The following is a 16,455-nucleotide window of genomic DNA, read 5'->3' on the forward strand; positions in this document are numbered from 1 at the left end:
CGCCCCAGGCCCCGCACATGAAGAGGGCCCCGCATGTTATGTCCGCCATACCATGCTCATTTTGGTGGTGGTGAAGGAAAGGTCTACAGAAGTCTAGCTGTTTGTCTTCTGAGCAGTGTGTCATTTACAAATACTTAGATTTTCCTATTTTGTTTTACACACCTTATATTTGCACCCCCCCCCCCTTTTATTGCTTAGGTTTTCATCTTCAGCATGCTTTACTGTACTATGCCAATTGCTTTTTTGTAATTAATTTTTGCGCCGACATGAAGCTTGCCAAATGTCAGATTAAGGTAACGTGCAAGAGCCTCAGCCTGAGGGCCCCAGGGGCATTTAGGTCAGTCAAGCATGGACTAGAGCAGAGGTGTCAAACTCAAATACAAAGTGGGCCAAAATTGTACACTGGGACCAAGTCGCGTGCCAACATCTATATCTAATGGCTGCCTTCCTCCCTTATAAAGTTCTTTAGTGTCTAGAGGTCCTCCCTCCTCTATACAGGTCCCTGGTGTCTAGAGTCCCCCAGTCTCTCCTATACAGTTCCCTAGTGTTTAGTGTTTTCTCCCTACCTCCCCATATGGCCTCCCTGGTGTTCTAGAGCTTCACCTCCTATATAGCTTCCCTAGTGGTCTAGAGTGGGCCAAACATAATGCTAAGTGGGGAAACCACTTGAGGGCCAAATTTATTGGCTCTGAGGGCCAAATTTGGCCCGCGGGCTGGAGTTTGACATGTATGGACTAGAGCTAGAGGGGGCTCGGGCTGGAACTTCTAGACTGGCTGGGGATTGGTGCTAGGTTTCATGGGGAGCTTGGGATAGGTAGAGGCTGGCTAGGGAGCTAGGGATAGGTACAGTTTGATTACATTACGTATTGTAATTGTTCCTGTATTGGTTGGCTTAGGGGCCTTTAACACGTTTTTACAATAATAAGGCATACTGCTTTAGAGGTGGACAAGCCCATGACTGTGGTGGTACGGTACATGGCCTTCCCTTATGCCTCTAGGCCCCGCATATGACACTCGCCCCAGGCCCCGCGTACTCTAAGGCCGGCTCTGCCTGTTGTTAGCAATAAACTGAATATAATATGGATTCCTACCAAACAAAGCTAGCTTAGTAAAGTGCTATAGTTTTTTTAGTGTTTAGATGAAACAAATGTACGCCTCTATTCTCAGGAGTATTGTGTGAAACTGTGGTATAAGAACAGTGATGCTAGCTTGTGGCTCAGTAGTATTTATATGAGACATTTTATAACTAGGATGAGTGTGGCATATTAAGGGCATAACCCAAAATGTAATTTTGGGTTATGCCCTTACATCCATTGTCTGGTCCTGCTCACAATATGTAATGACCATACCCACTTTTTGCTGTTTAGCCACACCTGCCTTTGTCTACACTCTGGCACTCTACTCACTGGCAAATACCTTCTGCTTTGGAAGGCCAAAATTGTAACTCAAATAGCTTTTTCAGTAGGAGAAGTTTCATCGCTCTACACATCCTACTTATTTCTCCTTAATTCAGGGTACCATTTAACAGCCTTATGGTTACTTTGCAATTTGTACATGAATACATTAAAAAGACAACATGTTTTTCAAGAAATCATGTGAAAAGTCAAAGATTATTTGCAAAGAATTTCACATTAAATTTGAAGATGGTAACTAGACAAAATGCTTGCAGCACACCATTCATGAAACAGTAAAACTAACATTTTGAACAGTTTTTAACAGTTACACCACCAATAGCAGTATGTGTCTGAACTGTCCTAAGCCCTCCAAAGCCCAGGGCTTCTCTCCCAGCAGTTATGCCTCTGCATCCCGTGTTTATATCATTGCAAAGCCATGCCAGGATTCATTCTGCTAAAAAAAGAAATTTGCATTCACTGTGTTTTCATTTTTTTTACCACTTGGCAATACATACTGTATAATTATAGAAGAATTATAGAGATACTGTATGTCGTGCATTTAGTATTCAAATAATTGGCCTTGATAGCTCACAGATGTCTACTGTCTAATATTAGACATGCAAAGATACTCATACCCAAATACTAACAGCAATGTACAGCTGGGAGACTTTCAGTCCAGGACTTACGATAGCTCATTGTGCATTAGCTGAAATGTTCATAAAAATATTGGATACAAGCCGACTACTTCTTCCATGATTGAGGGCACTTTATTGTAGATAAGAAAAAAAGATTCACATTATTGTTAGATAAAAGATGGACAGCATCCATCTCACATGCAAGTTATGGTATGACAGGGCATATCTGGGCTGCCTTTTAATCTGAATGACTTTTGAAAGTTTAATCAGGGGAGGATGGACCGGATGGACCCAGACATTCCAAGGACTGAAAAAGCACAAAAGGAACAAATACCAGGAGCCAATAGTGCAATATGTCAAAAGTACCAGAAGGTTTTTAAGTAAATTTCAATGTATCATTGGTTTATAAGTACTCTCTGATTCTGATCAGTTTGTAAGACAGTTTATTATCCATTCCCCTAGAATATTTTGAAAACCAACATAAGAAGGAAGACCTTCCTCTATTTATTACTGCTTTACACCTCTGTTGGGAGGTTGTTTTTTAGTGAAGTCCCCTTCTGGAGCCAATCTATTCATCAGGAGTGCAACCAGTGAGGACCCTCACAAACCCGAGAGGTGGTGGAAAATCCTTTGCAAGCCTTACTGGCAGCTGCATCTTTGTTTCATCCAGAAAAGTATTAGTAATCCTCTTTACCTAAAAAGCTTCTGGTACTTTTGACATATTGCACTATTGGCTCCTGGTATTTGTTCCCTTTGTGCTTCTTCAGTCCTTGGAATGTCTGGGTCCATCCGGTCCATCCTCCCCCAATTAAACTTTCATCTACAATCTATACTTTTATCTACAATAAAGTGCCTTCACTCATGGAAGAAGTAGTCGGCTTGAATCCAATATTTTTATGAACATTTCAGCTAATGCACAATGAGCTATCTTAAGTCCTGGACTGAAAGTCTCCCAGCTGTACATTGTTGTTAGTATTTGGGTATGAGTATCTTTACATGTCTAATATTAGACAGTAGACATCTGTGAGCTATCACGTCAAATGATTTTGAGAAAGCTAAGAATACTAAATGCACAACATACAGACTCTATAATTCTTATGTCTTCATAAATAGAAAATCGTTTGCTAACATTTGATTTTGAACCCTAAATCTTAATTCAACATTGTCTTATACGAGTTTGATAGACATATGCAAATGATTAGAATACGCTTGTCATGTAATAACTTTGGAAGCTGCCATTATGACCACCCTCGTAAAAAGTCTAGTATTCTGGCTTGTACGCTGATACTTTTGCTATAGTCTTTTCTAAATCATTTTAAAACATGTTTAAACCAGATGTTCTCATATTCCTCTGATACTCTTGTCTGTATTTTTCTCCAGGTGACCAGTTCAGCCACATAATCAGTATTTATGCAAGACAAATAATATTTTAGTAAACAAAGCAAGGCGAATAATATTTTAACAAGTCAACAATGACAGTTTCTATATGTCGTATATTTTAAAGCAAATGCATGTTAATAGTCTATCTGTTGTGTTTATCCTTGGCTGGGTGGGATCACCTACAGAAACCTGAAAATCTCACCTGTTCTGACTGCCCCACCAACTGACCTGTTAAGCTTCTCTTAACTGTTTGTCCAACTATGGAGCATTCTCCCCAGCTCCTGATTTTGGACTAAGTCTGACAAGTTGCAGTCAGGCTGACACTAGCCATGCCACCGTTGGATTTAGGTTGACACGGTGTCAGGCCCCTCTAAACTGTTGGATTAAATCTGACACTTTGTCATGTCAGTTAATGCTGTGTTAATGCTGTGTATCCTGCTCCAATTCTGCAATGAAGGAGAATTATGTCCAAAGTGGTTGGACCCAGGTGTCTGTGTGTATGTGGAATCAGTCTTTAGGGTTGGGTGGAAAGCCCTGTATCCCCTGGAGGTTCCCACTTCATTTTTAATATATTATGGATAGCCTGTAAACATTTCTGTAGGTTGGAGTCCTCTAATTCATTAAGTGGGAATAAGTAAGAAGAAATATGCAGATTAGGTGCTCTGACTAAAGTCTGCTTGCACTGCTTATTTCTTGTATGAAATTCAGACACTACTAAAGCCAAAAAGATCAGTAGAGCAGCCAAAAAACTGGTATTGATTAAAAGGAAATAAATATGGCCCCCTCAATATCTCTCTTAACACAGAGTCACGTTAAACGCGTTAAAGGGATTTCTGATGCATCCTGGAGCTTTAAGGCACACATATATTGAGCAAATGGTTAGATTATGCTTTTAGCATATTATGAACCTCTGTTGTTCTGCAGTTCCAGTATGGGTGTGTGTCCATCCTTGGGCAGACACCTGGCCAAGGTAAACAAGCCTAGGTACAGGGAAGGCTATGGGAATGGCAGAGATGCTAAAGTCCTCTGTTAAAGCCCTCCTTTTCAGTTAAACATAATTCTTCCAACTATATAATGTAAACTTAAAAAGTAGAAAACAGCATTTGCATTAGGTTATTACATATAATGGCTGACCAAATGGCCAGCACAATGTAATGGATGGCCAAATTACCATTTTTGCATCACCGTTAGTGGATTCTGCTTTATCACAAGAGCCTGAGTGACACAGAAATAGGAATACTGCTATGTTGCAGGAGCCTAAGTGGCTGCTGCCACAATACAAGAACCTGAGTGACCTTTGTGCTGTCACAGGAGCAGCTATGTGGTAGGAGCCTAAGTTATAATTTCTTTGTCACAGGGAGCAAAATGAAACAGGTGTTTTATTGACAAATGTTATCATATGGGCAGTGCCTCTGCAGCATTACAGGGTACTAAGTGACTGAAACCTTAGGACATTTTGCATACAAACAGATAACAACCATAAGAGATTAGCTTTTCAGAACCAGGCCTGTTCAGTACCTATTACAAGTCACAGTATTCGCAACAGCTTTCTGTTCTGATATATTGTCATGGTACTTTTATGCCAACTAAATGGTTTATCTTATCTTAGTGGTTCGCGTGACCAAGCGTCGTATAGACGCGAAACGGCCGTCGCTCCACCACTCTTTACCGGGCACCCACCTCCAGCACCAGTTACCTTGTCATCTTGGGACACGTAAGATTAAGCTGACCACTCAGCCACTACAAGTTTATCCATGTATGCCATATTGAGAACACTTGCATCACTGAATGTTCATCACTGAATTCATCACTGAATCCGCTGTGCCAATAAACCACTTTCATGGACGGAAGGTGCACGCTTATCCTTTTTCTTGTATATTGGACTATGCTATGATCTTCTTCTAATCACTAGCAGTGCACACGCCAGGGTGGCACTCTTGGACATTTGCAAGCTGCATACAACACGGTACTGGAAGTGCATTAAGCCTAAGGTCATTTATCACTCCAGTTGATTGTTTAAGGGTTGTGCCGCACACTTTTGTCTTCTCTCCTTTGAATTGAATTATCTTATAGCTTGTCAGTCTAATGGATAAGTTGGAGAACCTTCACAAAATGGCCAAAGAAGGATACTTTTAGCCAGACCTAAATTGACTGACACCTCCAAAATACTTTTACACGTGTAGATGAGGCGGCGATCCGGCGGCTCGATTAGCTGCCGGATCGCCTCTTCCACGTCCCCGCTCGCCGCGCGTGCGCCGGAATCAATACCCGCTTGATTTCCGCTCGTCCCCGCGCCACGCCGCTTATCTTCCGCTCGATTTCCTGCCATTGTCCCCTTGCGGGAAGCGAGCAGGGAATCGGCGGTGCAGAGATCCATTCTGTCGGATCTTATCAATCGAGCCGCATCAGCGGCTCGATTGATAAGGAACATCGCGGCCGCATCTACACGTGTAGATGCGGCTTAAGAGACCAGACAAATATTCACTGACAGCAAAATAAATATATTGCAATGATGACAAGAAGAGATAAGAGGTTGTGCTTGGTGGCCATGCTTAGACAACACACTTCATGCTAATCCAGGAATATGTTTTTTTTTTGTTTTTTTTTTTATAAATAGCCCTCTGAATGGATAATGAACCAAAATCTAATTCTTAAATTCACCATCTCCAAATGTATAGTCACTGTAACAATAACTCTGTCATGCTTTCTACAAATCTAAAGCCAAAGTATGTGAAAAATCCATCTTAAAATGTATTTGTCTATGTCAGGACTTGGCTCAGAAGAAAGGCAACAGATAAAAATAAGATACTAATGAGAAAAAAAGAAACCAATGTAACCTCAGGCAAGTAATAGAGCAGTTACTAAGGATTATTACTCCATGAGTATCAATGTGTGCCTGCAAGAAAAGCTAGATGTCAGTTTCCTATGTACATTTATTATTTTTTTAAGAATACATTACATTCTCCTTCATTTCCTATGCTATTGAAAAATGTAATAAAATAATTTGAGAATTTCAGAAGTATGCTATCAATATATATTGACGTTTTAAAATTATTAAGTGAAACTTCATTTCGATGTAAATTCTTGTTACATTAAAGAGACTCCGTAACAAAAATTGCATCCTGTTTTTTATCATCCTACAAGTTCCAAAAGCTATTCTAATGTGTTCTGGCTTACTGCAGTACGTTCTACTATCACCATCTCTGTAATAAATCAACTTATCTCTCTCTTGTCAGACTTGTCAGCCTGTGTCTGGAAGGCTGCCAAGTTCTTCAGTGTTGTAGTTCTGTGATGCATCTCCCCCCTCCAGGCCCCTCTCTGCACACTGCCTGTGTATTATTTAGATTAGGGCAGCTTCTCTCTTCTCTCTTATCTTTTACAAGCTGGATAAATCCTCCTCTGAGCTGGCTGGGCTTTCACATACTGAGGAATTACATACAGGCAGAGCTGTCTGCACTCTGCAGGAAGAAACAGCCTGACACTTCAGTGGAAGATAGCTGCAGGGGGAAAGAAACACACAAATGATCTCTTGAGATTCAAAAGGAAGGGTGTATACAACCTGCTTGTGTATGAATGTATTTTCTATGTGTGGACATACTGTACATCAACCTACTTCCTGTTTTGATGGCCATTTTGTTTGTTTATAAACAAACTTTTATAAACTGTTTATAACCACTTTTAATGCGGCGAGGAGCGGCGAAATTGTGACAGAGGGTAATAGGAGATGTCCCCTAACGCACTGGTATGTTTACTTTTGTGCAATTTTAACAATACAGATTCTCTTTAAATACTCCATTACTCCATTTAAATAGGTTCATATATCAAGGAGCAGACTTTTTGAAGGATAAGTAACACATGCTTTGTTTTTAATCGTGTTGATAAATTGGTATTTAAGTGACATAAATGAAGATGTAATAATGTTTAGATCCTACAACTATGTTATCTGTCTAATGGTGCCCAGGGGCGTAGCAATAGTGATAGCAGCCATAGCAATTGCTATAGGGCCCTGGAGCAGAGGGGGCCAAGGTTGTACTTGATGTTTACTTTTAACTTTCCTTTGGACCTCCACCCTCTGACTTTGTCTCTTATCACAAGGACTATACTCATACATTGCATGGGAATGTCTATTGGCCAATCAACTCATATCCATAGGGTAAGGGCAGGTGGCATTGCTCAACAGTACCTAGTTCTAAGGGGGCCCCATGAAGATTTTGCTATGGGCCCCATAATTTCAAGCTACGCCACTGTGGGCACCATAATAGCTACATTTTGAAGAATGCATGAGATAAGACTGGTTAACACACATCATTGATACACATCACACAGCATTAGTTGTCATCAGCCATGCAAATAGGTTCTACCATTATTCTTTGGTTAATAAGAACATGTGTATAAGCTGTTGTTTCACTTACTGTGTCACCTTTTTTACCATCTACACCAGGTGGTCCTGTAGGTCCTGCTTGTCCAATATTTTGTCCATTTCCAGGCGGACCAGGTGGCCCAATAGGTCCTAGCTCACCAGGTTCTCCTTTCTGGCCTTTTAGTCTCTAAGATATAAAGTTCATATCACAATGAATTTTAAGTAAAATATCATCTCCAGCTAATACAACTACCGTGTATGAAGTGGTAAATGAATAACTGCTTTTGAACAGAAGTGCCTGTGTAGGATAAGTTACAACAATTTACCAAATATATATATCATGCACAGAAAAATGGTTAGTAATTACCAGACATTGAATATGTAACTTGCATATATCTTCCAGAAGTGATCAAATAACTTTTATCTTATAGGTAAAAAAACTAACATGAAATATAGTCTTTTTGGGCCTCAAATCACTAAAGGGTGCTAAGTGTTAGCACGCCAGTGAAAAGGCACTTAGGACACGAAAACGGCAGCTTCACACGCTAATATGTGCACAAGTGTTTGCCCGTGCAAAGGTTAGCGCTGCGCAGTGCGTGCGAAACGTTGCACCATTCGCGCAAAAAAAATTGCCTGAAAAGCTATTTTACATGCAAATGGTGCGAAGTTTCGAGCGCGCAGCGGTGCGAAGTTTCAGGTGCACCAACTTAGCGCGCGATCAGTAACAGCTTTGGACGTGCAAACTACTTAGCACCCTAGTTTGCATGCTTTTAGGCGTGCTAACTGTGTTAGCACCCTTTTGTGAATCAAGCCCCTGTTGTATTTGGTAAGTGATAAACTCCAAACACACCTTAAGAAAAAAATTATGTTTGGGCTAATTGGAAAAGGCATAATGAGAAGTAATTTGGGTGTGATGGGTCATTACTTTAATTCATATCAATGAAATTTAGATGAGTTAAAGGATACCTGAACTGATACTGTATGTCACATGATAGGAGTCCGACTGTAGCTGAGTTCTCTATGGCAATGTGTTATTTTAGAAAGCTTGGACTTGCAAGAATAGCTGTACGTGAATTACATTGCCAGGCAAGCACGGCTGGACACCTGACATTCACTATGTAGTAAATGTACAACATAATGCAGTGTCCACTTTGTCAGTGGGACAAGACATTAATTGTTGGGTTTAATGTAGGACTTACCATGGTTTTGGCATCATGCACCAAACTGTCACTTCCTGAGTCTGGCGTTAAGGCTTTCAGTCCTAAAGCTTGCATGGTGACATTTTCATTTTCATAGACTTGAGATTCTGAATGGATAAAAAAAAAATATATAGGCACGTATCAAATACTCATCAGGGGCTCAGTATTTGATGAGTATTTGATACGAAACGCGTTGGGCGGAGCTTAAGGACGTGGACTGGACTACAGCTCGTCTTGGATCTTATATGCGCATAACTTTATGGGAGCATGTGAGTGCAATTGTTTTTAAACTTTTTAAATTAAAGAAACAGTTTTACGCTATGGAGACTCCTTTTAGTCAATAGGTGTAAACTTGATGGATTACTGTTGGAAAGGAGATAGAAACTGGTGTGGAAACAACGGGAGTGGAACTCATTAAGCGCTATAGCTGACCTATAGTTTGGCAGCAACTATATAAGGTGAGAGGCTGGAGATCTTAGTGATGTTTATGCAGCACAAAGCGGTGGAAGGTGAAAGGCTTTAAAATCACTGGAGAATTAAACGCTTAAGCTGTTTGTGGGTTGACAGCCACTATAGAGGGTGAGGAGCTGTGATACCTGTTTGTGGTGGCATCACATGAGAATTTCAAAACACGTGGTGGATTCATATGTTAATTACAGAGTCACGCTATGTTTATTTGTTTATTTTTTCTATGTTCACGAATTGGAGCATAAAAGCACAGAGGATTGGAATACTTGGGAATCCATTGTGAGCGCAGTGTCCGTGGGAAGATAACAATAATATTTATTGAGGAATTTTATGACTGATTTATACCAAAAATGTATTTGGCTACACAGGCATGAGGGACTCTAAATTTCACCTAGAGAGTCTTGAAACACTTCCCTTCTTCTCCGTCAAAGGGCACCTGGATGAGGGAATAGATATCCTGAAACTGCAGCTGACGTTGTGTGACATTTTGGGAGAACCTAAAACATGTAGATGATTTTTTGTTCATACCCAGTTTAAAGAATGTTCTGATTACATTTTTGTTTGGGGATGAGGTACAAAAAATTTGTAATTCAAGCTGCTAAAAAAAAAATGTAAACGAATTCCTCACAAGCTGAAAAGCCCTAGTCAATGTTCATTTTGCCAGTTGTTTAAAGCTTGGATGAAGCCAGGGGAGGACTGGAACCTTTTGGCCTTGAGGGAAAATACATAGTAGAGGCCCGTTTTCACGGCAGCCCAAGCCCAAATGACATCACACACGCTCTTCATGTGCTATATGCCAGTAGTCACAAGGGAAATACAGTAAGAACACTTGAAGGACAATGTGACAGGTAAAGTATAATGCACTGGCACCGGGGGGGGGGGGGGGGGGGGGGGGGAGGGGCACATAATACATTTTGAGTTACAACAGCCGGGGTTTCCGTCGCGTTCAGTATTTATTATCATCAGAATTCACCTGCAAGCAGCTCTTCTGGAGTCTAAGGACTGTCTGCCAGCAGCCCTGAGTCTAGGTACTGTCTGCAAGCAACCCTTCTGAAGTCTAGGGACTGTCAAAAACTTTTCAACCTAGACAATATCTTATGTAGCTGTGCACATGCAGTCATTTTAAAGAGACACTGAAGTGGAAAAAAATTATGATATACCGTAATCAATTTGTTGTGTAGTACAGATAATTACTAGAATATTAGGAGCAAAGAAAATATACTCATATTTTTATTTTCAGTTATATAGGTTTTTTTTATAACATTGCATCACTCTCTAATATTTGCAGTTTACACACTACTCAGCATTCTAAATGATTTTACAGAACAGGCCAGTGAACTTTTGACCTGTCCTCTGCAGAAGAAAAAAACAATACAATGACTGACAGTTGAGATAACAAGCTTCAGAAGACAAAGCTCTCTGCGACCGACAGTCGTAGAGCTCAATGGCTTTTTTGCATAGATAACAACTGGAGTTTCTTAACACTTCATGTACTGGAAACAATATTAGACTTATGTCTCTGCTTCTAATATTTTATTTCTTAGCTGTACAGCACTACACATACAAATCCTTATATCATATTTTTTTTTCGCTTCGGTGTCTCTTTAACAATGGTGAGAGACTAGACAGATTTTTTTCCCATGGAGCCTGCAGGAAAGCCTCTGCTCTGCATCATGCGTATATTTACCAGCTTGCCCACCCTCTAATTGCTTTGTAATTGGGCATTTATTTACCTCAGCCAGCCTAGTGGTTCACATTGCCAGCTCACTGAAATAAGAAGGGCCTAACATCATTTCTTACTTCTGCCCCTGAGTTTAGTATTAATAACTTTACAAATCTGTCACAAATTGTCCGAATCCCACAACTGCAACAAGTACCTCCACACGCTGCAAAATGAGAGCAAATCCAAAATGTTGCTACATAAATAGCAGCTAGTTTGCACTGTACATGTATTTGGAATTTGACATAAAAGTTTTGATAACTATCCCCCAAAGATTAAAGATATGTAGAGAAAATGGTTCATGTTTCATTGTAAGACATACACAACATTCACAGGTCACGTGATTTAACCGTGTTTCTTGCCTGTGCTGTTGATATCATTAGTATGTTCCTCATCTTGAGCAGAGCCGGAGTGGTCCATCTCTTCTACCTGGCTTGAGACTGTAGGTGGGGCTTGTACTGGTCCACTTAATGCTTTAGGCTGCAAACAATTAATACATTAGATATTTATTTATGTTATGTAAGCAATACAATATATCCTCCAATATTGTATTACTTTTTTAGGGAAACAATATAGATGCACATGGTGGCAGAATAATGATTTTAAGAAATGTAGAGTGTATTTCCACTTGGCTGAGAAAAATGCAATCCCTACTGCTCAAATCTTGCAAAACTTTAGTTGCTTACTTTGTTTCGTGTGTTTGTAAAACACAGCTGTTCCACAGTACACTGTTAGGTGAGTGTCAAGGACTCCTGATTTATGCATTTAACTACTTAGGCAGACCAAAGAATACATAACTGATTCCATGTCTTACTCCAATTATCCCTCCCCCCGCAGAAATCCCAGCCTTCCCACCCGGCCACTGAGTGACTGCAGAGTACAGGGTCTGCACGTGGTTCAGGGAGGGAGCAATGCGAGACATGCAAGCTTGCCTGGAGGATAGAGAGAAATGCTGAAAGCCCACTTCCTGGCTAGTGGGGCACAAGCTTGTTTGTTGGAACACCTCTACTGGTCTCCCAGCACAAAGGCAAGGTAAGTACACACTACAGCAGGCTGGCCCCATTTATTTTCTAAAGTTCTGAGTGCACTTTCTTTTGTCTCTCCATTATCCAATGGAAAATCTTGCTGGCCAGAACTGAGATCACCCACCTTCTGGTTTGGTATTAAAAAATTCCTAACTGTCTATGTGATTATTGTCTTACCAGTCCAGCATTTTTCAGTTTAGTAAAGTTACCGAGGTGGCTGAAAGTATTTTTGGTAGCTCTTTCTGAATGCCAACCTGTATTATTCTTCCATATGCTGAAGTTTCAGTACATTTATAAAATGTGTGGCTGCACAATAATATGATAAGCACTGTATCTTCACAGGCCTTGCTTACAGCTAATATAAAGAGACTGGTGTCTTGAGTCAAGAATAAGCTGTTTACACAAGTCAAAGACATGTGCTTCTTCTGGATAATGAGATGGATGTACACCAAGGCTGCAGTGAAAGCTGCCAGATCAGTTATGAATTTTATTTGATTTCAAGTACACTTTGCAGATGTAATTTATGTTACTTTAGCAAAGCTTGGACATTGACACTCAAATAAAACATATATTTATTCATTTTGCATATAAACAATAGCGTAGCTAGAAATTATGGGGCCCCATAGCAACATTTTCATGGTACCCTCAGAACTAGGCACTTTTGAGCAATTCTACCTGCCCCTACCCTATGGACATGGGTTAAATGGACAAACTCCATTCCCATGCAATGTGCACTAGTGTTGGGCGAACATCTAGATGTTCGGGTTCGGGCCGAACAGGCCGAACATGTCCGCGATGTTCGGGTGTTCGACCCGAACTCCGAACATAATGGAAGTCAATGGGGACCCGAACTTTTGTGCTTTGTAAAGCCTCCTTACATGCTACATACCCCAAATTTACAGGGTATGTGCACCTTGGGAGTGGGTACAAGAGGAAAAAAAAAATTAGCAAAAAGAGCTTATAGTTTTTGAGAAAATCGATTTTAAAGTTTCAAAGGGAAAACTGTCTTTTAAATGCGGGAAATGTCTGTTTTCTTTGCACAGGTAACATGCTTTTTGTCGGCATGCAGTCATAAATGTAATACATATAAGAGGTTCCAGGAAAAGGGACCGGTAATGCTAACCCAGCAGCAGCACACGTGATGGAACAGGAGGAGGGTGGCGCAGGAGGAGAAGGCCACGCTTTGAGACACAACAACCCAGGCCTTGCATGAGGACAAGAAGCGTGCGGATAGCATGCTTTGTACCACCATGCAGTCATAAATGTAATAAAGATAAGTGGTTCAATAAACAGGGACCACGCGGCAACGCTAACCCAGCAGCAGCACACGTGATGGAACAGGAGGAGGCGCAGGAGGAGAAGGCCACGCTTTGTGAGACACAACAACCCAGGCCTTGCATGAGGACAAAAAGCGTGCGGAGAGCATGCTTTGTACCGCCATGTAGTCATAAATGTAATAAAGATAAGAGGTTCAATAAACAGGGACCACGCGGCAACGCTAACCCAGCAGCAGCAGCAGCAGCAGCACACGTGATGGAACAGGAGGAGGCGCAGGAGGAGAAGGCCACGCTTTGTGAGACACAACAACCCAGGCCTTGCATGAGGACAAAAAGCGTGCGGATAGCATGCTTTGTACCGCCATGTAGTCATAAATGTAATAAAGATAAGAGGTTCCATAAACAGGGACCGGCAACGCTAACCCAGCAGCAGCAGCAGCAGCAGCAGCACACGTGATGGAACAGGAGGAGGCGCAGGAGGAGAAGGCCACGCTTTGTGAGACACAACAACCCAGGCCTTGCATGAGGACAAAAAGCGTGCGGATAGCATGCTTTGTACCGCCATGTAGTCATAAATGTAATAAAGATAAGAGGTTCCATAAACAGGGACCACGCGGCAACGGTAACCCAGCAGCAGCAGCAGCAGCAGCAGCACACGTGATGGAACAGGAGGAGGCGCAGGAGGAGAAGGCCACGCTTTGTGAGACACAACAACCCAGGCCTTGCATGAGGACAAAAAGCGTGCGGATATAGCAGCAATGCTTTTTGCCGCCATGCAGTCATAAATGTAATACAGATGAGAGGTTCAATAAACAGGGACCGGAAACGCTAAACCATCCCAGATGTTCATCGGTCATGTTACTTGGTTGGGGTCCAGGAGTGTTGCGTAGTCGTTTCCAATCCAGGATTGATTCATTTTAATTTGAGTCAGACGGTCTGCATTTTCTGTGGAGAGGCGGATACGCCGATCTGTGATGATGCCTCCGGCAGCACTGAAACAGCGTTCCGACATAACGCTGGCTGCCGGGCAAGCCAGCACCTCTATTGCGTACATTGCCAGTTCGTGCCAGGTGTCTAGCTTCATGCCCGGTTTCAGGTCCAGCGGTGCCAGCCACAAATCCGTCTGTTCCTTTATTCCCCTCCAAATTTCCTCCCCTGTGTGCTGCTTATCCCCAAGGCAGATCAGCTTCAGCAACGCTTGCTGACGCATGCCAACAGCTGTGCTGCACTGCTTCCACGATCCTACTGCTGCTGGTGCTGGGTTAGCATTTCCGGATGAGGTACAGCTTTGAGATGCGTTGGAGGAGAAGGAGTCAGAGAGGTAGGTGCTGCTGTTGTTATCCAGCTGTTTGCGGCGTGGGCAACACCCGCGCCGTAGCAGGTGAGGAATCGCTGCCAGGCTCCACAAGGTTCACCCAGTGCGCGGTAAGGGAGATGTATCGACCCTGGCCGAACGCACTCGTCCAGGTGTCAGTGGTGAGGTGAACCTTGCAGGCAACGGCATTCTTCAAGCTTCGGGTTATTTAGCTGACCACGTGCTCATGCAACTCAGGCACTGCAGAGCGCGCAAAGTGGTAGCGGCTGGGAACAACGTAACGTGGGATGGCCACTGACATCATGCCCTTGAAGCTGTTTGTCTCCACCACTCGATATGGCAGCATTTCGCAGGCCAGAAGCTTGGCTATGCTGGCTGGCTGTTACTGCCACGGCCCGGGGGTCATTTGCTGGCAATTTCCTCTTGTGCTCAAACATCTCAGAGACAGACAACTCAACCGTAGCGCTGCACACCGAAGGGCTGTTGGTTGTTGTGTTTGATGAACACTGGGAGACCTCAAGAGCACTAGTCCGGAAAGTGACAGTGTCAGCATCGTCTGATGTTTGTGAATGTTGTGAACCACGCAATGGCTGGGCTACTGCTGCTGCTGAGGCGGGTCTGGTGGTGAGTCTGGTGAACCCAAGGGAGGCAGTGTTGCTGGTGGTACCCTGTCCTGCCGCGTTTGCCCACAGAGTGGGATGTTTGGATAGAATGTGGCGGCTCATGCTGGTGGTGGAGAGGTTGTTAATACTTTTCCCCCTGCTCAGGCGGGTCTTGCACACCTTGCAAATCGCCATGGTAACATCCTCAGTGCAGTCTTCAAAGAAAGCCCAGACTTTAACTGGCTGAGGACTCGGACCTCGTGCGTGATGTGCTGGTGCTGCTTAACCCACTGCTGGACGCTTGAGAGGTCATCCAAGTAATTATCTGGTCCTGTTCTTTTGGATCTGTGAGGGTTGTTGTCCTGGACAACATGGGCAGTATTGAGTGGGTTTTCTTGGGTGCTCCCCTGTGGCCTGTACGTGAACCGTCAGGGGAAACACCTCTTCCCTTGCCCCTCCCTCTTTCACCGGATTTCTTCCTCATTTCACTTATCCTTAAAGTACACGCTGACTGGCAGCAGTACAGTGGCAGTACAGAAATGCTATACAGTGGTGGGTGAGCGGTGTACCACTATTGTCAGCAGTGACACAGAGCACAATGCTATACAGTGGCGGGTGAGCGGTGTACTACTGTTCCCAGCAGACACAGAGTGGAAGTAAACACAATGCTATATAGTGTGGCTGAGCCGTGTACACAGAGTGGCATTAAACACAATGCTATATAGTCTGCTATATAGTCACCCCGAACAGGGTGATGTTCTGCAGAACCCGAACAGTGGCAAACACTGTTCGCCCAACACTACTGGGAGGGAACGCAGATTTTAGTACCTAAACACACGATACAACATGTTTTCCGGGGTCGGACTCTGAGGCACATACAGATGGTCCCGATCATCATCCTCATCATACAACTCTTCTCCTGAGTCTGACCCACCCACCACCTCTGCCACCCCAACATCCCCAGACACAGACCCCTCATCGTCCTCAACATTAACTTGGGATGCTGGCCTGAGCCAGACCTCCTCCTCCACATCAGGCCCCATCATCTCCTCAATGGCAGCCCTCATTAATCGCTCTGGC

The 16,455-nt window shown here is 42.9% G+C and overlaps 1 protein-coding gene across 2 annotated transcripts in view; it reads right to left on the reverse strand.

The window, feature by feature from the left end:
• COL15A1 (collagen type XV alpha 1 chain) overlaps window positions 1-16,455 on the reverse strand; it is a 361,488-nt gene that overhangs the window by 122,711 nt on the left and 222,322 nt on the right. For both annotated transcript variants that reach the window (XM_068236615.1, XM_068236614.1), the window contains 3 exons: window positions 11,519-11,636; window positions 8,969-9,075; window positions 7,822-7,956 (listed from right to left, as the gene is read on the reverse strand). In XM_068236615.1, the coding sequence (XP_068092716.1) occupies window positions 7,822-7,956; window positions 8,969-9,075; window positions 11,519-11,636 (360 nt within the window). The remainder of the gene's footprint in view (window positions 1-7,821; window positions 7,957-8,968; window positions 9,076-11,518; window positions 11,637-16,455) is intronic.

This window comes from Hyperolius riggenbachi, chromosome 5 (assembly GCF_040937935.1).
Source record: "Hyperolius riggenbachi isolate aHypRig1 chromosome 5, aHypRig1.pri, whole genome shotgun sequence".
NCBI classification, from domain to species: Eukaryota; Metazoa; Chordata; class Amphibia; order Anura; family Hyperoliidae; genus Hyperolius; species Hyperolius riggenbachi.